This window comes from Equus asinus, chromosome 30 (assembly GCF_041296235.1).
Source record: "Equus asinus isolate D_3611 breed Donkey chromosome 30, EquAss-T2T_v2, whole genome shotgun sequence".
NCBI classification, from domain to species: Eukaryota; Metazoa; Chordata; class Mammalia; order Perissodactyla; family Equidae; genus Equus; species Equus asinus.
Window position 1 is genome coordinate 26,931,504 of NC_091819.1, and position 23,347 is coordinate 26,954,850.

Genomic DNA, 23,347 nt, shown 5'->3' on the forward strand with positions numbered 1-23,347 from the left:
GACTATGAAAAAAATGTATAAAACATGACATGAAAAGCGCCTATCACCAAGGAAAGGTTGATAAATTTGAATATGTTAAAATTAAGAATATCTGTTCATCAAAAGACACCACTAAGAAAACAAAAAAGCAAGCCAAGCGTGGCAGAAGTTATTTGCAACATACATAAAGAACAAAACTCATATCCATTGTCAATTGAAAAAAAAAGACTATCCAAAAGGAAAATAAGCACTACACGAAAGAAAAGCAAATTGTCAATGAACAGGTGAAGAGGGGCTTAACTTCATTAATGATCAAAGAATGCTTAAAATGACAATAAGATATAGTATACACCCCTCAGACCTGCAAAATCTAGAAATTCCAACAATGCACATGTTAATGAGGATGTGGCAGAAGAGAAACTTCTATACACTATGTCAAGTAAAAGTACAATACTTTGAAATATAACTTTGATTTATTTAGGAATGTTAAAAATATTCATAGATGGCATGGAAATCCTAGAGATACTCATACATCTGTGCACATTGGATACACAAGATTGTTCATGGCAGCAGCATTATTCACAATATTAAAAAATTGGAAGCACCCAAATGTGCTTCAACAATGGAACGGATAAATAATACACAACAATGGAAATGAGTGAACCAGATCTACCTGCAACAACACAGATGGATATTAAGAGGCATGACGTTGAGAACAAGAAGCAAGTTGCAAAGAAAAAAAATATATGAATTCATTTACAGTGAAAGTTCAAAAAGAGGCAAAACTAAATAATTTTACAGATGCATGTATGGCAGTAAAATTATAAATAAAAGCAAGGAAGTGATAAGGTCAGGATGACGGTTACTTCTACAAAGGAGAGGTAACAGGCAAGGGACATGGGTAGGCTTCTGGGATTCTGGCAATCTTCTTTTTCTGGGCCTGAGTGGTGGTTACATGGAGGCTTGTTTTACAGTACGTTATTGGACTGTACACTTGCATTTTATTATTTTATTTTTGGAGATGTTATAGTCTATAATTTTAAAAAACAAATAAGAGAGCTCTTCATATATTGCTATTGAAGAATTCTAGAGCTATAAGTTGTAAAATGAAATAACAGTGTCTGGAAAAGTGTGGCAAATTTGCTACTATTTATGGAAAGGAAGCGAGGGAGGGTGAGCGAGAGAAAGAGATTGACACTTGAAGAATAGGGTAACCCAGACACCAAAACACTGGTTGCGTCTGGGCAGGAGAAATAGGTGGCCAAGGGACAGGGTTAGAAGAAGAATGACTATTCACTGTGTACCTTTTTATGTCTTTTGAATTTCATACCATGTGAGTGTATTCAAAATAAATAAATAAAAATACCTAATAACAGAAAAGTTTTCCAGCAACTCTAACCATATTTATCCACAAGGGGTCACTACTGAGTGACGTTTAACTCTAGCTCGTTACCAGGGAATAACTGCTCTGAATTCTCCCTGGAAGTGAAGAAGGTCATCATTTACGTTCTTACTTTATTTTACACCACATCATGTTCCAGAAAAGAAATTTCCATTCACCAATACCCACCAGAAATAAATAATAGACATTTAAAATGGGGCAAAAGAAGACGAAGAAGTGGAGAGATCATATGAATCCAAGGGTGAGTTTATAAGAAGCATAGTATTAACACTCCTCCCTAACGGTAACACATAAATTAGATTCTAAGGTTTTCAGCAGCCAATGCAAAAACAACAAGAAGGAAGGTGGTCAGTTACACAATTCAAAATCTCGTTCAGGAGAACATTAAGACCAGGCAAAAAATTTTCCCAAGTAGTCTGTTAGAGACCATCTATCAGGACTCGTGAGGCAAAACTCCTGACTGGTCTTAATCACAAGCATAAACCAGGGATCAGCTGTGAAACTGAGCCGTCTTACTCTCTAAGAGAAGCAGAAGACCTTTTGGGACTTCAGACAGGGGAGGTTTCATTGATGGTTAATCATGAATGAAAATGAAACTAAGAATACATACTGTAGAAAAAGAAGTCGCCAGACTGGGCTTTAAAAAGTTTGGTGTCTTACACATTAGAGGGTGAGTGTCTTCACTCAGCTGGGTTTTTCAAAATTTGGTTATTGCAACGAATTCCCTTCTTTCATAAAGCTGAGCTGATTGTACTTTGGGCTACCAATGGGTTAAATACTATCCCCTCAGTCAGAGGGAAATTGGCCCTGACAAACACTGCTGCTGACTCGCAATGCAGGGCTTCGGGAGGTATAAAGACGGAGTTCAGGGCAGGGAAGACACAGCTTTCTCAGGGACGGAAGCCACAACAATTAGGGAAAACCCGTCGGCAATTATGGATTCATCTGACAGTCAAAGGAAAAAGATAGCAGTCATTGGTGGTGGCTTGGTAAGAATCTATCTGGATATATTATTCCTGCTGGTATTATATTAATTACCATTACTCTTAATAATTCTTATTAATCACTTGCACGGATTGTTCATTTTCTTGTGAAAACTTTTCTGATATTTAAGTATACCTGTTCTAAGTGTGGTATTAGTTTTAACTTCCTCTTTTCTAGGAAAGGTATTTTATTTCCATTAAATACAAAGGTGTCTGTTTTCCCTCGTCATTCTGGTTTAGCATTTCTTAAAAACAGAAGAGAAAGACCATTGAGTTTGATTTATCTCCAAATTGGCTGTGTTTTTAGAAGCATGTTATTCTAAATAGTCATTTTAATCAAAACGTTTGCCCCAGTTTGGTTGATAACTCAGTTGATACTGTCTAATAAGGATAAAAGGATCAAGAAACATGAAACTAATGCAAAATTGTCATGTTGATGTTCACTAGTTATTTAAATGTTTGGGAATAATACCTTGTCTGTCGCCTGACTTATTTGGCTGACCGATGAAACACCTAAGATTGAAGTGCTGGGCTCTCCCTGAGCGGGTGAGGCGGGCAGGCCAGGACTCGCCCCACACCCAGCAGGATGTGCGAGGGGGTTTCTCCTTGCTTCCATTGCTATCCCACCAAAGCTGGTTCTGTTCAACGCTGGGCTCCTTCAAGTCAATGGTCTTTTTTCCCCACTCAACAAAATTCCTATTTCAAAAGATAAAAATCCCCATTAGTTAAAGTTTAATCATTTTGTTTTCACCTTTGGTCTAGTCATTTGCAGGCTTTTAGCTCATAGTCATTCGTTCGTTTACTCAACAAAACTTCATTGAGGCCCTGATATGGGCCACTGTCATAGGCTGTATATAGATAGGTGTATTTTATATCACACATATCATTATATAGTATATACTAACTTTGTCTTTTGTTCTGCCTTCTTTACTGTCTTTTCCCCAAAGTGCTACGACAGTTCCTCTAATACTTCTGGTGCTAAATTTCAAAATGCAGAGGAATGTTACCACATGCTTTATTGGTCAATCTATGTGACATATGTTGTCATTTTTTCATCCCGGGCTTAAGTCCAATTCTTGCCTATAAAAATTTTGCATAAAATGGGAATTCACGTATTCAACAAAATCTTATTGAGTGCCTGCTATGTCTCAACATTGTTTGGGGTATCAGGGATACAGTGGTAAGCAGAAGGAGGAGAAAGGCAATGGAGAAGAAAACAAGTCGTTTTGGTGACTGATAAGTACTGGAAAGAAATGCAAACAGAGCAATGCTATAGAGAGTGTCTTCTGGGTATCTGTTTAGAGTGTCGTTGGGGACAGCCTCTCTGAGGAGGGGACATATGACCAGAGACCTGAATAATGAGAAGGAAGCAGCTATGTGAAGAGCTACGGAGAGCATTTCAGGCAGAAGGAACGGCAAGAAGAGAAACCCTGAGGCGATAGAGAATTGGACACGTTCAAGGCGCAGACAGAAAGGCAGACAGAATGAGGCTGGAGGGACTGAGATAGCCAGATCTGCTAAGATCTTGAGGGGCCAGGCAAGAAGACTGGACTTTATTCTAAGCGCAATGGAAAGCTGTTGGAGGATTTTAGGCAGGGAAGTCAGTTGTGATTTCCACAGATTCCTCAGGCTGCTCTGTGGAGAAAGACTGGGAAGCTGTAAGAAGACAGGATAGGCCAGTTGGGAGGCTGTTATGTTTGTCCGAGACTTGGATTAGGGTGACAGCAGTGATGTCTCTTCGAAATCCAAGGGGAGATAACAAATATGTGATGGGATATATGATTTTGGAAGGCATAAAAATGTGGTGTCATCCACGGATTTCTCCCCGAAGAACACTTAACTCTTTATCACGTAACCACTCCATTATCGGGGCACACTTACATTTGCTGGAATATAGGAGACATAAATCAATACACATGCATCAAGAAGCAACTAAAATTCCTCTGCCTGGGAGTGCTCTCCACCTTATTGCTCAGGCCCGTGCCTAGGCATCATGTGTGGTTCCATCTTTCATTTCATGCAAACCTCCAGTCCTCTTTTACTCCACCAGAAGGCTTAGCGGCTCTAGATCCAAAATAGATTTCAATTCTGGCCATGGCTAGCATCGTGTCCAGGCCACCACCATCCCTCATTCATACTCCTGCATCCACCTCCTAAGTGGGCTCCCAGCTTCTGCTCCTGTCCAAGGACAGTCCATTCTCCACAAAGCAGCCAGAATCATCCTTTTAAAACATACTTCTGATAATTATCACTCTTTGCTTAAAACTTTCCAATGGTTTCTCGTGCAAACAAAATAAAATCCAGGGCCCAGTCCAGTGGCATAGTGGTTAAGTCCACACTCCACTTCGGCAGCTTGGGGCTCACAGGTTCAGATCCCAGGTGCAGACCCACACACACTGCTCATCAAGCCATGCTGTGGCGGCATGCCACGTATAAAATAGAGGAAGATTGGCACAGGTGTTAGCTCAGGGACAATCTTCCTCAAGCCAAAAGAGGAAGATTGGCAACAGATGTTGGTTCAGGGCCAAGCTTCCTTTCAAAAAAATAAATAAAAATAAAAATAAATAAATTCCAAACTCTTCGCAAAAGGCTCTTGTGGGAACTGAGCCTGTCTGGCCTCACCCTTTCCCTGTTTTATGTTTTTTATATTATCTAAGAGTATCTGAAATTACACACTTTATTAGTTTTTGGTTTTTTATATCCAACCAGGATATAAACTCATATTTACCAATGTATTCTAGCAGTTGGAACTACGCCTAACATTACTTAATGTTATTATTTAGTTAGTATTTGATGGATGAATAAATGAGAGTAATGGAAAAACTCTTCTTAAGGATATGAAGGTGAAGGAAATTTCCTAACAGATGAAAGCTTAAATATTGAGGCTTTTATAGAAAAAAAGCGTGGATTAAACAAAGCAATTGAAGAAGGTTAAGTTAAACATATAAAGGACAGCATTATTTCCTCACCCATCTTCTTCCTTGTGTTTCTTATCTCCTTTCCCGTTCTCTCCCTCCCTGTGGGCTGGGTCCTGGACAGTACATTGGCCAACACCTTAAAGGCTCTTCTCGGCTCCTAGGAGAAAACTGCAACAGAACTGAGAACCTTTACTCGGAAGTCAAAGAATACAGTGAACTTCCCTTCTTTCCAGTGGTAGCCCTGCCCAGGGAAAAGTCACGCTAAGAATGTGTCCTTGCTCTAATGTTGTGATTGGCTGATCCCGTGTTAAACCAATTGATTTCTGTTCTTTGAAGACACATCAGGGGCCGGCCTCATGGCCAAGTGGTTAAGTTTGCACGCTCCGCTTCAGCGGCCCAGGGTTTTGCAGGTTCGGATCCTGGGTGCGCACATGGCACCGCTCATCAGGCCACGCTGAGGCAGTGTCCCACATGCCACAACTAGAACGACCCACAACTAAAATATACAACTAAGTACTGGGGGGATTTGGGGAGAAAAAGGAGAAAAAAAAAAAAGAAGATTGGCAACAGTGGTTAGCTCAGGTGCCAATCTTTAAAAAAAAAAAGACGTGTCAAGTCAAAGGGGTGAGAAGGAATCAACAAGGAACTCTTACTGAGAAACCAAGGGTGAAAGAAACTGTAAACCATGATCATAAACTGGTGAAAGTTTAACTATTGAAAAGTGGAAAAAGATGTTCAAACAGTATTTCAGAAACATTAATCTGAATATTTAGAAAAATCACAGTATTAAGTTTAATATTTCCTTCTTGTGTGAAACACTATTCCCAGATACCACCCCCCGCCCTCCGCCCCCCGCAGCCACTGGGATCCCCTCCTAGAAGCTGGAGGATCCGCCTGGGAAGACCCATCCCCCCAGAAAACGCCCACACAGTTTTGTTTGCCTTTATGACAGGCTGCATCCTATTAAAGTTGACATGCATAGTTTATTGCCCATAGAAGATTTTTAACTTCATGAGTCTAAAGATGGTTTTATCTCTGGGTCCTGCTCCCTTCTTTTTTATAAAGGTTACCCAGCGCCTTCTGCTCTCAAACACACTAAAACAGTTTATGTACTTGAGTTTGCTTTCAGAAACAAAGTTGATGGAATCACGCTCTTAGAAGTTACAGACAATTAAAAGAAAGACAATGTTTTTCACTAGAATGGTGTCATAATGAATGTAATCTTTTGAAGGACTAACTTGAAACAGGATTTGAAAAACGATCTTTACTTTTCAGGCTGGAAGGGTTTCTACAGGCGTAGCTTTCCAATTCTAACAAGTTAACCTAGGGGAAAAAACTGCCACCAACATAAGCCACCTCCCTTTGTGTTACATGACACGCTTCTTTTCTTTACAAAGCGACCAGCCAGAGAAGTCAGACGAAAGGCTGTCTAACCTGTACATGGATCCTTAAGGACGTAGTCAGGTCCCCGGTATTCAGAAATTCTGCTTCTGAAGACTCTTTTCAGTGTTTACAGATAGGACGGAAATGATCAGAGCCAAGGGGCACTCTTTCCGTGACAGTTAGAGCTACTTAAGCCCCCATTTTTTGGTTGAAGCCTAGAGCTCTGGCTGAAACGATTAAGAAGGATTGCAGGCCTAGCTGCCTCCTGCTGCTGCTCTGATCTAGCACACGCCCTGAAGATGCATTTAGGGTGTCATCGAAGCGTTTCTTCTGTCTCCCCCGCTGACAAGCAGCTCCACTAACCAGTGTTTTGTGATCCATTCTCCCTACGTTTGACCAAGCAAAATTCTCCATTAATAGGTGTTTAGACAGTAAAAGCTAGCAAACCATCAGGGTGAGGAGACTCGTGCGTTTTCTGACTTGCTGTCCATAATGGTGCCCTACCCCTGGTATTCAAGTCAAGTTAGTGGCCTCTGCTGATGAAACTGCCTTCGAAGCAGCTTGACCTGGCCTTTGTGAGCCTGCATCTCACAGCTGTGATGTTAGATTCTGCCAGGGATTTATAAGCTCGAAATGGTCTTGATGTCAAAGTGGCCCTAGATGGTGTCCCTGCCCTGTCTCCTTAGGCTCTTTGCACTTCGCCACTCACTGCACTCGGCTTAGTGGCACAGAGTCAGCTCTAGACGGTGAGGAGCCCTCGCGTCGGAGGGTCTGCCATCAGCTAGAGGCTCAGGAAATCTTCCTCTCCCTGCCTCTCGCTTTCTTCATCTTGGGCTAAATCTAGGTCGCTATGTCTTTTAACTCTGAAATTCTGCTGCTGCTTTTTCACACTTCCTCATTCGCAGATCTCTGACTTTGTTCTCAATCTAGTCTTTATAAAAGTAGAAATCAAATGTCACTCAGAATTTTCACTTTCTCCAAAGTCAATATCCTAGACACATACAAACAATCAAATGTTTGACAATCTTGAGTCAAGGTCTAGATATAACTTGGTTCAAATGTATGCTTTTCATTTTATGCAAATATTAATAAGTAAACCACATAAAGGACTTATTTGCTATTGCTTACCTTTATTCTTATTTTATTACTATTAAATTAAACAAAACTCTATTCACTCCACTGTTGTTTTCTACTCCCCAGCTATTGAAACTTATGTATGAAAACCCCTCATTTCTGCCCCAATATCTAGTCCCTTCTACAAACAGAAGTGGAGTGATTTCATCGTGGCTGTAGAAGTCACCCTGAATTTGCTTAATGGCCGGGGGCAAGTTGTGACCTCACTGTGTTAGCTTTCCGTAGTCTCTTTTACGGTTTGTTTGTGCCCCAATTCTTCTCATCAAATAAGCTTTCTTTCAGCTGCCTCGCTTCTGTACCTATATTTTTCTATCATGCTTGACTAACATTTCACACCTTTTTTTGCTACCCTGGTGGACTTCTAAAGCCTCATGAATCCTGCTCTCACTACACGACACGGAGAACTCATCCCTCAGAGCTGACTTCATTTGCTACCTGGGGAGCAGGATCTGGGATGGAGCCTGCAACTTTAGACAGCTCGAAGCTCTGTGAACTGCCTGCAAAGATTGTGTTTTTCTTTCCTTCTCATTTGTCCCCAAATACTCAAACTGTTTTTCTATTTGTCCGTACACATCCATCCACCCACCTGTTTATCTAGCTGTACACTCAAAGAGAAAAGAGCACACTCCTACACTGCTGATGATAATCTAAGTTGGTACCTTTTTCCGGAAGCCAATTTGAAAATATATATATTAATAGTCTTAAAAATCTGGGCAGATTGAAGAAAGCTGCTTCAGCTCTCCTCTGTCGAAGTCAGCCTCGGCTAGGCATCGACTTTAGAGAAACAATTGTCCTTCTACCCGAGAGAGATTAAAACCAATTAGAATCTTCAATGTGGTTTCTCAAAAACACCAAATCTGAACTGTATTCAAAACCTGCAACGAAACCTTCTGAAAATAATCTTGCCCCACGCACTCTCAGTCTCTTTCACGCACTCTGCAGCTATTCCAAAAACAAAACCGGCGAAGAGGCCGCCTCCTCCTACACCCCACACTGTCACCATCCTCTCCCCAGGTCGTTTCAGACTCTGCTTTCTCTTTTCTCTTTTCCGTCTCCTTTCTCACTCTCCTCTTATTTTACCCCATTCGTCCTGACACTAAGGCCAAGGTGGCAGGTAGACAAGAGGGTGGGGATCTCAGAAGTTTCTGCAGGTTTTGCTCCTTTTACTAAAACTTGCCCTTTGGTGAGTGTTTCATTACTGGGATTTAATCAAAAGAAAGGAGTGTACGGCATAATATATAATTTATATGTGTATAAATATATATGTAATTTATAATCCTAAAATATATATATTTAATTTACAATATCTAATTTATAATATAAATAGATAATTATAATAGATAATTATATTATATAATTTGATAATATATAATTTATAATCCTAAAAAATTAAAATAATTTGAATGTCCAAATATAAGGGCATTGCAGACAACAAAATGTAATGCAATTACTAAATCTTTTGATTTAAAATATTTTCTGACATAGAATTATATTCACAATATACTATTCATTTTTTAAAGGAAATCATAAAATGCACAGCCTGCTAACGTTTTCAAAAGAAATGCCATGTGTTTTATATGCATAGAAAATGTTAACACTGGTTCTCCCTGCTGGTTAAATTGTGAGAGATTACTTTTTTCCTTCCTCTTTATCACGTTATCATGTATTTTCTAATTTTTTATTAAAAAACATGGAGCTCTTACTAAGTATCTGAAATAGAAAGATTGATAAAATACAAGCCATATAAATATCATTATTCCCTGGGCAGTCACAGTCTGATGAGGAAGTCAGAAAGGAATGCAAATAAATAATTCAATTTATTGAGAGAGACAGTTAAAATACTTATACATATAGACATCAGTGGAATTGTAGAAGAAAAGATGAATAAGCCTTTCAGAGGAGGAGAGGTATCCAGGAAGAAGTGCACTGAAGACATGAGTCTTAAAGGAAGGCTAAGCTTTTTCCAGACATTTAAAGCAGGAAAGAATGTTTCGGGCAAAGGGAACATTATATTCAAAAGCATCTAAGTATAAAAATGCATGGTATTTTCAGGAAATATACAGTAACTTTGGTATGCCTCTTACAGATAGTGCGTGGGAATAGCAAAAAATAAGCTAGAGAGAAACTGGAGTCACATGTAAGAGTCTTTTATGTCATGTCAAAAATTTGGAACTTTTTCTGAAGACTTAGGAGGAGCTAAGAAAGGATTTTAAGACAGAAAAAGCATCATCCAATTTCTGGTTTAGCGGCTACCCAGCTCTGTGAGGAGTAGAGACTGGGGCGGAGGGTTCTAGGCAAACTTTCAGTGGCCCAGCTGAGGGTAATGAGGTCCCCGCCCCGTGTAGGGAGCCGGGAGGGTACCGGTAGGAGATCTATTTTGAGAGAGATTCAAAAGGAGCCATCAGTGGGACTTTTTGCCTAAACAAATGTTTATTGGTAGGTAGAAAAGGGCTTTAAATGTTCTCCGAGGTATCCTGGTTGGGTGAACTAGCGGGCAGAGTTGACATTCCCTGAGATACGGAATACAGCAGGAAGAGAATATTCTGAAGGTTCAGGGATGGGAAGTAGCTGAATCTGAGGTATGCTGAGATGGCGACGCCTCTAAGGCACCGGGGTAGAGAGGTTCAGTAGCCGGAGCTGGTGCTCAGGAAAAGGATCTAGGTTGGAGAAAAAGTCATGAACAAGCTTGTCTAAGAGCCCCCACGAAAGTGAAAGTGTGTATGAGGTGTTCACCTCATCGTCATCAAAGGAGGGAATATCAAGACTACTGCTTGTTCTTAGAGGCCAAATTCAGATGATACAGGTCGGAGAGTCAGGGTAAGGATCAAATAATAAAACAATATTTGGCATAAAGGATGCAATTCTAGCAGATGTAATAGTTACAAAGTAGGAAGACATTTTTATGTGCTTATTTCATAGTAAGTGCAGTTAACAATCTGGTTCTTCTCATCACATTGATATGCTCAAAGATCAAAGTCTTCAGACACCAAACTCTAGTTCCATGAGTAGGAGATACAAATAGGCTTTTGAAAAGTGTGTTTGGTGGTTATGTTTGAATGCTTTAGCAGTCCAGGTTCGTGGGTTTGGATCCCGGGCGTGGACCTACACTACTCATCAGCCACACTGTGCCAGCAACCCACATATAAAGTAGAGGAAGATTGGCACAAATGTTAGCTCAGGACTAATCTTCCTCAGCAGAAAAAAAAAAAATTGTTTTTGGTGACAAACTCAGAAATGCCTATGATTCTGAGGGAGAGTTTTATCTGCTTCCTTAAGTCAAAAGTAGTTGACACACACTTAACATTATCAGATTAATTTCAAACGTTAAAACAAAGAGGCATAAAATGCATGAAATTTTTATAACCATCATGCCCCTTCTTCTCAGGGTCAGCATTTATAAATCAAAAGGTATGGTTTCCTCATGATCATTGGACACCTGAACAATCGTTTCTGGAGAGGTCACATGGGAATTACCAGAAATTTAGTTAATCCTATTCCATAAAATCACACCCGCTCGACACCTGAGAAGTATACCACAGTGTTTGCATAACAGAGATTCTCAAATGACCTTTTTAATTGGTAACTTAGGCATCCACATGAAGGGCCAGGGTGGGGTCAAAGCACATGACTGAAAAGAGGAAGTAAAAGGAGACAAAAAGACGGTGGGGAAACGGAACAATAAACTGGGTAAACCCATCATTACGTAATCAAGGAGTCTCCTCCGGGCTCTGCTTACGCACAAATGGGCTAGACCAGTTGTTAATAAAACATTTAATTTACAAATTACAATCAGAATAGCACTCTTGTGGACTTTCCGTGCTTTGAGACAAAGATAAGGAAAGACTTTTCATAATTGTCCATGTCCTTAACAGAACCATCCCATTCTCCAAGGCTTAACTCCAAGAGCCAGCAGCACTCAAACTGTTGACGGCTCCCAGCTGCCTCACCTGCCCCATGTCTTCTCCCCGCGCCCCACTCTCCTCTCTATTCGCGCTCAGGAACCAGCTGTGTCTCAACCGAGAGTTTGTGGTGGGCTCAGAATGGAGTACACACGTCTTCCTTTCCATTTATATCTTTCCCTCTAGTAGCCTTTTTGCCCACCTAACAGCTACAGAAGGCACTGACAGTTATTCCCGATTAAGCACATTTTACAGAAATGAGAAAGGGAAATAAAGTTTGAGTCTAAAAGTAGTTTATGAGCCCCATTACTAGTCCTTCTAGCTCAACTTCTATAACATCTACCAACATGCATTTTTCTTTTAGTTTATTTGAACTTCAGTTACCAGAATTGGAATTATCATAATCTTTGTTTCAGGACACATCACTATGACTGGGCTTGGAGAAGTCATTTTTATTTACCTTTTGGCTTGTTTGTTTATTAATAATAATAAGCAGCAGCTGTATCTTTGAACTCACCACTCGACACCAGAATTAATACATTGCCAATGACTCATACCAACCTCTGGCCTTCTCCCCAATCTGATCAAGCATTGCCCCGAATCTTGTGTTTATCCTTCCCTAGCTGTATATACACATATAAATGTTTTCTGCATATATGATATATATTTATCATATCTATACACACGTAAGTAATACATACACACTTCTAAAGTTATGTATCTACATAATTGAGTTTTAGTTGTCTTTATTTTATGAGTATCATGCACTATGATATCATCTGGGATTTATTCTTTTCACTTATAGTATTACTAATATATTCATATTGTTGCATTGCATTGTGTGAATATACCGTAATTTATTTGTCCATTCCTCTGTGAAGGCTATTTGGGCTGTTTCCAGTATTTTTGTTTATCTGTTTTAGTTATGAAAAGTACAGCTCTGAACATTCTGGCACATGTCTTCTGGTGTATCTGTTGGCCTTGAAGAGGTTGGTCAAATATGTAAATGAATATTCAACTTGACAAGATATTGCAAGCATGGGAGATCCTGTTTGCCTTCATCCGCTCTGGCACTTGATATTTTCATGAACCAAGATTGTACTTAATTCTGTTGTGTCCGTCCACCTGAGAATCCTTCTTGTCTCCTCCCCTGTGAGGAACCGTTTACACACGCTCGATTGGCAAACACACAAGTGCTGGACAGGTAGGGATCAACACCTGCCAAGCTTAGAAAGGCCTGAAGCAGAATCTCCACCCAAGTCAGCCTCCTCTCCTCAGAGCCTGGAATCAATTTTAGTCAAAGAAAAGGAAAATAACAAACCCGTGAAAGTAGACCACTGGCTCACCATTGGCTGGGAATGGAGCCTGTTCTGAACACCGTCACTCAGACCCTTGTTTGTTATGGCTCCTTTACTCCCCCATAGCCGACTTCCCAGGAAGTGGATGAATGGATTTCTTGCTTCTGAATCCCAGTCTCTCTACTCTTAGATCATTTCCTGCCGTCGGGTTTTCTCTGATGATTTGTGATTTAGATCGCAGCTTGTGCGTCCTACTTGTCTTTCTACCTAGCCCATTCTCCCAATAAGAAAGGCCCATTTCTGAGTGACTTCCTCCAGCGTCGTTCCAGCTTCCCTGACCTGTTGGAGACCCGGTCGGTCAAGATCCATCCCCCATGGCACTTTCCACCACCATGAAAGAGGCAGTTGTGATTATAACACTATGAGAGAAAGAGGAGTTTCCCAAACCTTTCTCTTTCCCTGCAGTGAAACTGACTCTATTTAACCTTTAACCCCTTCCAGTTTTTTCTCTTCTACATGCTATAGAGCAATTCGGTCTTTGGAAGAAATGTATTTTATTGCATGCACTTCATTGGCAGCTTAGTTTTTCCTTTCCTTGACACAAACTTGTCACTTCCACAGCCCTTACTAGACATTCTCTCACACGTGAGTGAGAGGAAGATAGACGCACAACTTTTAATACGTTGGAAGAAAGTGAGGAAAGAGGAAAGAGATTTAAGAAGATGTTTAACAGAAGGAAGTCACCTCTGGCGAAATCAAAGGAGCTGACACTAGTGACACCTCGAAGAGGCCAGGGCCCTGCTGGAAGAGAGCGAAGAAAGTGTGAAAAAGATGTCAAGGCCCAGTTGTCTCTGCCAGGTACCCAGGGGCACTGCTAGCTGAGACAGCTTCATCCCTGTGAGAAAGTGATGGTACGAGTACCATAGAAGACGAGGCACTTCAGACTAGGGATTAAGAAGGAAGCAATTGGCAATGATCTCTTCAGACACACCACGTGATAACAACTGACATGCTCACGATTTCAGTAGCGACTCCAGAGGACAAAATGGTTGGTTGGTTGGTTGGTTTATTATGAGTTTATTTTTTTAGAGCAGTTTAAGTTTCACAGCAAAATTGAGGGGAAGATACACAGATTTCCCATATACCCCTTGCCCCATTATCAACCTCACCCATGAGAGTGGTACATTTGTTACAATCGCTGATCCTACATTGACACATCATCACCCAGAGTCCATAGTTTACATTAGGGTTAGCTCTTGGTGTTGTACATTCTACGGGTCTGCACAAATGTATAACAACATGTATCGACCATTCTAGTATCATACAGAATATTTTCACTGCTCTAAAAATCTTCTGTGCTGCACCTATTTCCTGACTCCCCATCCCCTTACCCTGGCATATTTGTTTTAACGAAACAATTGACCATGGATTTCTTGGTTGGCCTTCCAGAATATTAAATATGTGAACTGCTTCGCAAAAAATAAATTTGAGAACTTTCCACACACTTAATGGTTTAAATAGGGACCAAGTTTTTAAAATAACCACCAGTGGCCTACAGAAATTGAGTAATAAGAGGAAAGTTAGGTAATGCAAGCTTTGAACAACAGGATTATTTACAAACAGGATATATATGCGCTGAGATGCTAAGGTGCCTTGGGGCAGAGGAGTAAAAATTCATGTGGAGTAAATAGTACAAGAGGACTGGGGTCCCCTGGTGCCTGCACCTGGCCTGACTCACAGGTGCAAGGCCCTCTCCGTAACCCCCATATCTCAGAGCTCCTCCAGCCCAGCATCCTCTCCCAGATGTATCCTCACCCCGCTCTGAGATTCATCTCTCCCAACTCAGCTGCTCGTTGCCACCTTCCCTTCCAAAGCCCTCCACAGGGTCCTTTGGATCCCAGTTCTTCAGTAAGCAAAATTTCGTGTTTTCACTTGACTCGTTGAATCCCCTCTCAAATGCCTGGCCTTCACTGAGCCCTGAGGACAACAACTGTCATGCAGCCTTCTCCCTCAGCTCAAGTATCTTAAGACTGGAGGCTACCGTGGCATCCCACTCTACACGGCAAGTCCCAGGCCTCTAAGTCTCCGTTGTTTTGTGCAAACCCTCTGAGGCTGTGTCACCTACTTATACCACCTTCTGTCCTCCTCACTGTTGTCATCAATCAACCTCTGGGCCACTTCCTCCAGTATCGAAGACTTCGGCACTTACAGTCTTTTTTCTATACCCCAGCCCTGCCATCACCCTGCGTGACTATCAAAGCTCTCATTGTTGGCCCCTCCCGCTCACTAGCCCCTCACTTCCTTGAACTCCGTGCTTCCAATATCTTCCACCTCCACTGTGCTTCAGCCTCCAAGTCCCATGACCTCATCCTGGACCTGGACCTTGTCATCCCACAGGGCTGCCCCGTCTCAGATAATAGCATCAGACCTAGGACTCTGATTACAAACCTCCTAACTTTCTAGCTCTCTCATTCAGTTGTTTCTGCTACATTTGTTCTTCACAGGAACCTCCTACTTCTTCCTGTTCATCAGCCCCCCGCTGTCTTCCTTCCAACCTCTTCAACTTAGTTATTACTGACTATTCATTCATTCAACAAATCTCTTCAATGCCTTTGCTTCCCATTCCGCCCATATGGCCAAATCCCACTCTGCTTGATTCCAACAGCTTCCTCTCCATAGAAATCCAGGCTGTTCGGTGCTGCAAGAAAAGATGTAATAAACTTCACATCCTGGTGCCTCTATAAATTCACTGTCTCCATCCTCAACTCTATCTTCAATGCCGTTGAACCACACTTCTGTTTTCTCGATTGAGAGCTCATTTTCAGGAACCAGATTGAAACATTTGAGTCTCAACACCAACTCCAGCACTTACCAGCTGTGTTACCTTAGGGGAGCCACTTAACTTCTCTGTGCTTCAATTTCCTTCCCTGAACAGGATAATAACGGTACCTATTACATAGGGCCACAGTGAAGATTAAATGAGTTAGAGCAGTGAAAGCACATAAAAACCACTTCATCGGTATTGTACATTATCATTATTGTTTCTTTAATCAGATTTCTCTGTTTCATTCTTTCTAGTAGTTATTTTTCACCTTTATCATGTGCTCCTTCTACTTAGAATCCTCTTCCCCCTGACCCATGCGCCCTTGTTTGGCTGACTCCCACTCCTTCTTTCAGGCTCAGCTTAGATTTCATTTTATTCCAAGAAAGCATATCGTATCTCACTGTACACCCTGCCGTGCGTTAAGGGTCCTTCCCCGACACTCTCAGAGCTGTGCTTCCCCATCATACTGTTTCTCACCCTGTGGTATAAAGGATTGTAATCTCCTGGAGAGGTCTGTGTATATCTTCCCCTTTTTGGTTACAGTTAACCTGACATCTGTTTTAGCTTCACAATTGTGTGAGAACTACAAACATAAGAAGCTTATGTCTAGTTGCAAGTTTGCACATACTTAAGCAACATTACAATAAAAAAATGCAAGCCAGCACTGGGACCTGAGGGACGTTTTTCCTTCGAGAGGGGTGCACCCCTCACTCCCACTGTGAGGCCACTGGAAGCCTGGCTCTTGCTCTGCAGGAAGTCTGCCGTTCCCAGGGGGTCAGCAAGCTCCCAGGTGTGTGGGCTGGGCAGTGGAGCCGTGAAGGCCCCCCAAATTCCTCTAAGCTCCACACAAGGCCCCTAAACATCCTGAGATGCTCCAAGGTGGCAAACCCACACCTCTGGGGCCTGGCTGCCCACACGGGCACCGTGGAGGGGGCCCTGTGGGTGTGTCTTGCTCTCTGTTGTACCCCAGCACCTAGCACAGAGCTAGCACATAGAAAAAAAATCCATAGATATGTGTTAAATAAATATATGAATAATATTTGAGAAAAAATGAAGATCCAGACCAGACTGTGAACTCCCTGAAGGCCGCCATTGTTTATTATCTTTGGATCAACCTTAATGCCTAGCAAGGAATCTTGTAATACTTAGAAATCAATACATATTTTTCAACCAACAATTTTTCTGTCTCTTGAAAGTTGTTTTTAGATTTCCAAAGAGATTCGTATTCTTTATCAACTTGCTTCTTCTCTGCATGTCACAATAGTCTCATCCTTCAGAGCTCAACTCACGAGTCATCTTCTCCACAAAGTTTCTGTCAATCCCTTTGTTCCAGTTTATCCATTGCTGGGTAACAAACCACCCCAAACTTAATGGCCTAAAACAACACTCTGTTACTGTGTGTCACAGTTCTGTGGGTGATGGTCTGTTATGGGGCTGGGGCTGCAGATATCTGAAAGCTTGACGAGGCTGGGCGTCCAAGATGGTGCGCTCGCATAGCTGACAGCTGGTGCTGGCTACTGGGGGGGTGAAGAGCTCAGCTGAGTCTCTTGACTGGAGCAATGGCACGGCCTGTCCACAGGGTTTGGGCTTCTCACACATGGCAGCCTCCAGATAGCTGTTCTTCTTACATGAAAAGGCAGGAAGCAGAAGGATCCAGGCTGGCTAGCTGAGGGCTATGCCTGGAAACAGCTCAAGTGTCACTTCTACTGCATTTTATTGACAAAGCCTTCTACAGGCCCTCCTGGATTCAAGGAAGTGGAGAAATAAACTCCATCTCTGGATGAAGGAGTGTCAAGGTCACATTGTGGGAGAGAATTGGAAAGATTGTCGTGGCCATCTTTAAAAAATACAGTCTGCCACATCCCTCACGGTTAAATTAATCCCCTTCTTTCATGTTTTCTTGGACCCAGAATTATTTTGGACAGAAAGATCTCTCAGACTCTGAATAACTCAAACAACCCATAGAAAAAGAGACAGCCAACCCAATAGAAAACGGGCAAGAGACTTAAACAGGCAGTTTACAAAAGAGGAGATCCAAATATCCAATCAATATATGAAAAGTGTTCAACCTGTTCAGCAATCAGTCATATGCAAATTAAAACCACAGTCCTCCCATGTTGCTCTCCAGCCATTGTGTTTAAAGTTTGAGAACACCAAGTGCTGACAAAGATGAACTCCCAGAAGCTGCTGGTGGGAAAACACATTAAGACAAAATTGTGGAACAGTTTGGCATACTAAAGGTGAAGATACGTACACCTTAACCAGGCATTTCACTTCCAAGTATAAAACCCTAGAGAAAATCATACACATATATACCAGGATACATGTACAAAAATGTTCTTTGCAATATTGTTAATAATATTTCCAGACCATCATTTCACAATACATACATATATCAAATCATTACGTTATATTCCTTAAATTTTACAAAATTATATGTAAATTCTATATCAATAAAACTGGAAAAAAATAATATTCTCAGACCAGATACAGCTCAAATGCCTTTCAACAGTAGAATAGCTAAGTAATCTGTAAGATTTCATACGATGAAGAATCATACTGTAACGAGAATGGATGACCTGCTGTTTACGTGCAAACACATGGATGAATCTCATAAGCATGGTGTTGAGTTAAAGAAGCAAGATGTAAAAAAATACACAAGGGTGATTCTAATTATGTGATCAAAAGCAGGCCAAATGAAACTATATTCCTTAGGGATATATTCCTAAGTGGGGAAACTATAAAGAAGCGAGGATGGGTTATCATGAAAGTCAGAGTGACATTTATCTCTAGGTGAAAGGTTGGGCACTGTATTGGGGAGGAGGCAAGGGGGATCTTTACTTTTTGACCCAACGTGGGGGTCAAATGTTCTGGAGGTTGGCAGTGTTCTACTTTTTGACCCTAGTGGTGGTTATCCGAGTATTTGCTTTCTAATTATGCTATAAACTAAATGTTTTATGGTCTTTCTGTATGAAAGTTTTATCTCACCATAAAAAAAAGAAAAACAAGGAAAAAACCCCAAACTACCTCTAAAATTGTACCACTTAATCTTGAGTTAATCCCATTATTTTTGCAAATGGTGCTTTCCAGTAGTGACTGAGTCAAGATGATAACCGAGGTTAGGAATAGTACACCTACATACAATGTAGCATTTTTCCAGTAAAAATTCCCTACATTGTAGAATCAGATAAAAATATGAAAACACTTGCTTTGATTCCTAGGTTGGATCATTAAATGCATGCTTCCTTGCAAAGAGGAATTTCCAAGTTGATGTATATGAAGCTAGGGAAGGTAAGACGATACTGAAAATGGTGAGCTGTGTTTCTCATTCTTTGACTTCTTTCTCTTTAGATTTTAAAAAGAATTTTTTTTAAAAAAGCGGAACTGTTATATTTTTCTAAAAACCTTATCTAAATTTAATTTAATACAAATTTACTACTCTTAATGTTTTCTTTAAAAGAGTTAACAAGGTCTTTTAATTTGGGCTGATTACACCAGTTGCTAAATGCTCATAGTGTCCTAACATATAACAACGTGTAACGTGCACTCTCCTTCCAACGTCTTAGATATCCGAGTGGCTGAATTTGCGCGCGGAAGAAGCATTAACTTGGCCCTTTCTTACAGAGGACGACAAGCCTTGAAAGCCATTGGCCTAGAAGACCAGGTACCTTGTTAATGCATTTTCCTTATGGAAGGTAATGCCTGCTGTCTGTCAACAATTGCATGGTCTTGATTTCATCCTGGCACCATGTAATGCCAAGAACCTGTGCAGGAAAATTCATTTTACAAAGGTTTTCAAACTTCTAAATTTGGCAAGAGGATGAATGTTTGACGCTTGAGGCCCCTGGGGGAGCATGGCACATGACGTGGGGCAGAGGTGCTGAAAGCCCACTTGATGACCCTGGGCTCCCAACAGGACGGTAGGGCTCTACGTACAGAACATGTGATCCAGGCTGGCATCAGGATGAGAGGAGGCAGGCAGACCCCATTACTTTGACTATACGGGTCCATAATCTCTCATCCACAATTCCATACTCCAAAAAGCTCTGGAAATAGAAAGCTTTTTCATCACCCAATCAGTAGCAAACTTGACCTGATGCATGGATTTTTATGACCTTTTAAAAAAAATCTCACGTGGTGTGAATATCTTTTGCTACAGAAATATTGTGTTTGGTTATGGGATGGTGCCCCAGACTCCACTGGGTGCTACGTGATATCCACATATGCACTACACGACCTACCTAAAATTTGAAAACTTCTGAATTGTGAAACCAACGGGCCCCAAGAGTTTGGATAAGGACTGTGGGCCTGGAGTAGATTTTCCTCATGTGGGCTCAGTGTTGCTGAACTCACTGTGTATGATGTAGCTTGGAAATGTAAACAGAAATAGTACATTTTTCTTGAGAGTACTTTTGCTGACCACGTATCTTTGAAATGAGAATATAAGTCAATGTACATGCCACTGCATTTCCACAGCTTTCCTGGAGCTGTGTGTGGAGGGAAACACTTTGCACTGGGTTTCAGCAGTCCTGACTTTACTCCTCATGCATCTCTCTCTTTTGTGGTCATGAGAAAACCACTTAAGCTCTCTGACAGTGAACCACTTTCCTCAGTTGTAATATTTGATTTAGACCAGATACACTTTAAGTCAATTCCCAAATCTAAAGACTAAAAAAAATGCAAAAACTAAAATTTACAGGAACACAATTTTCATTAATAAGGTTTCCACCATACTGTATTTTCATGTCCTTTACATTATTTTTTAATTTTTTGAAAAAATCACACTTTAAAGTCAATATCTATCTTATTTGCGTGATGCCATGATATAGAAGTTGAAATCAATCTTTCTGGTTTATTTCAGATTGTATCCCGAGGTGTTCCCATGAGGGCAAGAATGATTCACTCTCTTTCAGGAAAAAAGTCTGCCATTCCCTATGGAACAAAGTCCCAGGTAGGTTTGCCCTGGAGCTATGGGATTGGTTATAGCGGAGTCTGACGTCTGGAACTTGCCACTTGCTTGTCAGTGCCTCCTTTCCTCTCTAATCTTATCTTTGACATTGCCTGCCTCAGTCTAGAATTCAGGAACATATACTAGTTAACATATTAATTCATAGGAGATGCTTAAAATAGGGTCGAGTTGCTAATAAACACTGGATAAGTGTTCATGATTATTGCCATCATTTTAGGCTGCTTTTGCCTCTATGCCTTGCTCACGCATTTCCTTCCCATCTCCTTTCAGCTCCATAGAGAAGATTACCATGTACTCATTGTCAAGCAGAACATGCGAGTACAACTCTAAACGGTTGCCCGATGTTGTTGCCTTCCCGGGACTCTCTTGCCCCAAATTTAATTATAATAGAACTTATAGAATGAATCAGAAATGCTTTCAGTATTGTATAATTCCTAAAACAAGAGGTCAGATGGTGATGTGGAGTTTATAAAAGAAAATCCACTATTCTGTTTTGTGTTTTTCCTCTTATCTTTTACATAGTAATGTGCAGAGTTGGGCACAGTGTGTACTTTTATCTGGTTACACCTTCTAAGTTTGTTTCTTTGGGAGAGAATGCATGTACCAAACATCTATCAATGAGAGAAAAACTCCAGCATGCTTTGTGCAACAATGATTCATTTTATAAAGTGCAGAAGCCAAGTGAGGTTCCCGTGCTTCTGAGTCTCTGACCTTCCGCAAGCTCCATTGCAGGCAGAACAGTGCTTCTCAGACTCACCTGGTATCTTGTCAAAATGTGGTCTGACTCTAAAGGGCTGGGATGGAGGCTGAGGTTCTGCATCCTAACACACCCAGGCGGTGTCCACGCTGCTGGTCCATGGACCACACTTTGGGTAACAAGAGATAAATCCCATATGCTCCTGGGAACAAGGTCTTTGTGGATCTTGTGACCATAAAAGTGGCTGAAGAGCCTCATTTCCACAAGGATGGCTACTATCAGAAACAAAAACAAAAACAGAAAATAACGTGTTGGAGAGGATGTGGAGAAATCAGAACCCTTGTGCACTTTTGGTGGGAATATGATGCAGCCGCTGTGGAAAAGAATGTGGCGGTTCATCAAAAGCTTACAAATAGAATTACCATATGATCCAGGATTTCCACTTCTGAGCATATATCCAAAAGAACTGAAAACAGGGTCTCAAAGAGATATTTGAACACCCATGTTCATAGCAGCATTACTCTCAATAGGCAAAAGATGAAAGCTATCCAAGTGTCCATGGATGGATGGATGGATAAACAAAATGTGGTATATACATATTTGAGATAATATAAAATAAATATATTGGTCTCTGCTCCTGGTTCCTGGCACAGAGTTCCTAAAACCCTTGAAATTTCCTGAGTGATAAGAGCAGTAGGAGAATCTTTTGTTCTAAAATTTGGTCTTTGACCCCGGTTCCTAACGCAGAGTTCCTAAATCCTTTGTAATTTCCTGGGTGATAGCAGTGTGTTTTGTTCTAATGAGGTGACTCTTGAGGGGCTCCTGAATGGGGGCTGGTCACCAGAAAGACCAAGCTATCATTAGAAGCTTGGGAGTTTCAGCTCCACCTCCCATTCTGCAGAGAGGAGAGAGGGCCTGGAAATGGAGTTAATGATCAATCACACCTCTGTGAGGAAGCCTCCATAAAAATCCCAAAAGTACGGGATTCAGAGAACTTCCAGGTTGGTGACCACGTGCAGGTGCTGGGAGAGAGGTGCCCTGGAGAGAGCTCGGCATCTCCGCACCCCTTCCCACATGCCTTGCCCTATACATTTCTTCCATCTGGATGTTCACCTGTACCTTTTATCATAGCCTTTATAATAAACTGATAAAAGTGAACTGTTTTCCTGACTTCTGTGAGCCCTTCTAGCAAATTAATCAAATGCGAAGAGTGGGTCCAGTTTATAGCTGATCAGTCAGAAGCATAGGTGACAAACTGGCCTTGCAACTGGCATCTGATGTGGTGGCAGTGAGGCAGTCTTGTGGGACTGAGCCCTTAACCTGTAGGATCTGTCACTATCTCTGGGTAGATAGTGTCAGAATTGAGTTGAATTGTAGGACCCCTAGCTGGTGTTGTAGAGAATTGCTTGGTGGGGGAAAACCCCCACACATCCAGAGTCAGAACTGTTGTGGGTGTGGTAGTAGTCTGAGAACAAAAGAGACACACGGGAGAAGTATAGTATATCTATACATACACAGCATAAAATGGAATACTACTCAGCCTTCAGAAGGAAGGGAATTCTGACACAGGCCACAACATGGATGAACCTTGAGGACTTCATACTAAGTGAAATAAGCCAGTCACTAAAGGAGAAATCCTGTATAATTACACTCGGATGAAGCACCTAGAGTAGTGAAATTCATAGAGGTGGAAAGGAGAAGGGTGGTTGCCAGGAGCTAGAGGACATGGAGGATGGGAGTTGCTGTTTAATGGGGACAGAGTTTCAGTTTTACAACATGAAGAGTTCTGTGGATGGATGGTGGCAATGGCAGCTCAACATTGGAAATATACTTACTGCCACTGAACTGTATATTTAAAAAC

The 23,347-nt window shown here is 41.3% G+C and overlaps 1 protein-coding gene and 1 long non-coding RNA gene across 4 annotated transcripts in view; one reads left to right on the forward strand and one right to left on the reverse strand.

The window, feature by feature from the left end:
- The first annotated feature begins 309 nt into the window (after nucleotides 1-309).
- Nucleotides 310-23,347, forward strand: part of KMO (kynurenine 3-monooxygenase) — a 57,188-nt gene continuing 34,150 nt past the window's right edge. For 2 of the 3 annotated variants that reach the window (XM_070501623.1, XM_044762648.2), the window contains exons 1-4: nucleotides 2,013-2,370; nucleotides 19,042-19,111; nucleotides 19,387-19,484; nucleotides 20,682-20,771. In XM_070501623.1, the coding sequence (XP_070357724.1) occupies nucleotides 2,215-2,370; nucleotides 19,042-19,111; nucleotides 19,387-19,484; nucleotides 20,682-20,771 (414 nt within the window). In that variant the 5' untranslated portion in view covers nucleotides 2,013-2,214. Of the gene's footprint in view, nucleotides 2,371-19,041; nucleotides 19,112-19,386; nucleotides 19,485-20,681; nucleotides 20,772-23,347 lie in introns of all 3 variants that reach the window. The other variant, XM_014858923.3, reaches the window with a different exon arrangement.
- The window catches only part of LOC139042574 (uncharacterized), a 29,827-nt gene continuing 27,265 nt past the window's right edge, over nucleotides 20,786-23,347 (reverse strand). Inside the window, exon 3 of the long non-coding RNA XR_011499466.1 lies at nucleotides 20,786-21,761. This is a non-coding gene — a long non-coding RNA (uncharacterized lncRNA). The remainder of the gene's footprint in view (nucleotides 21,762-23,347) is intronic.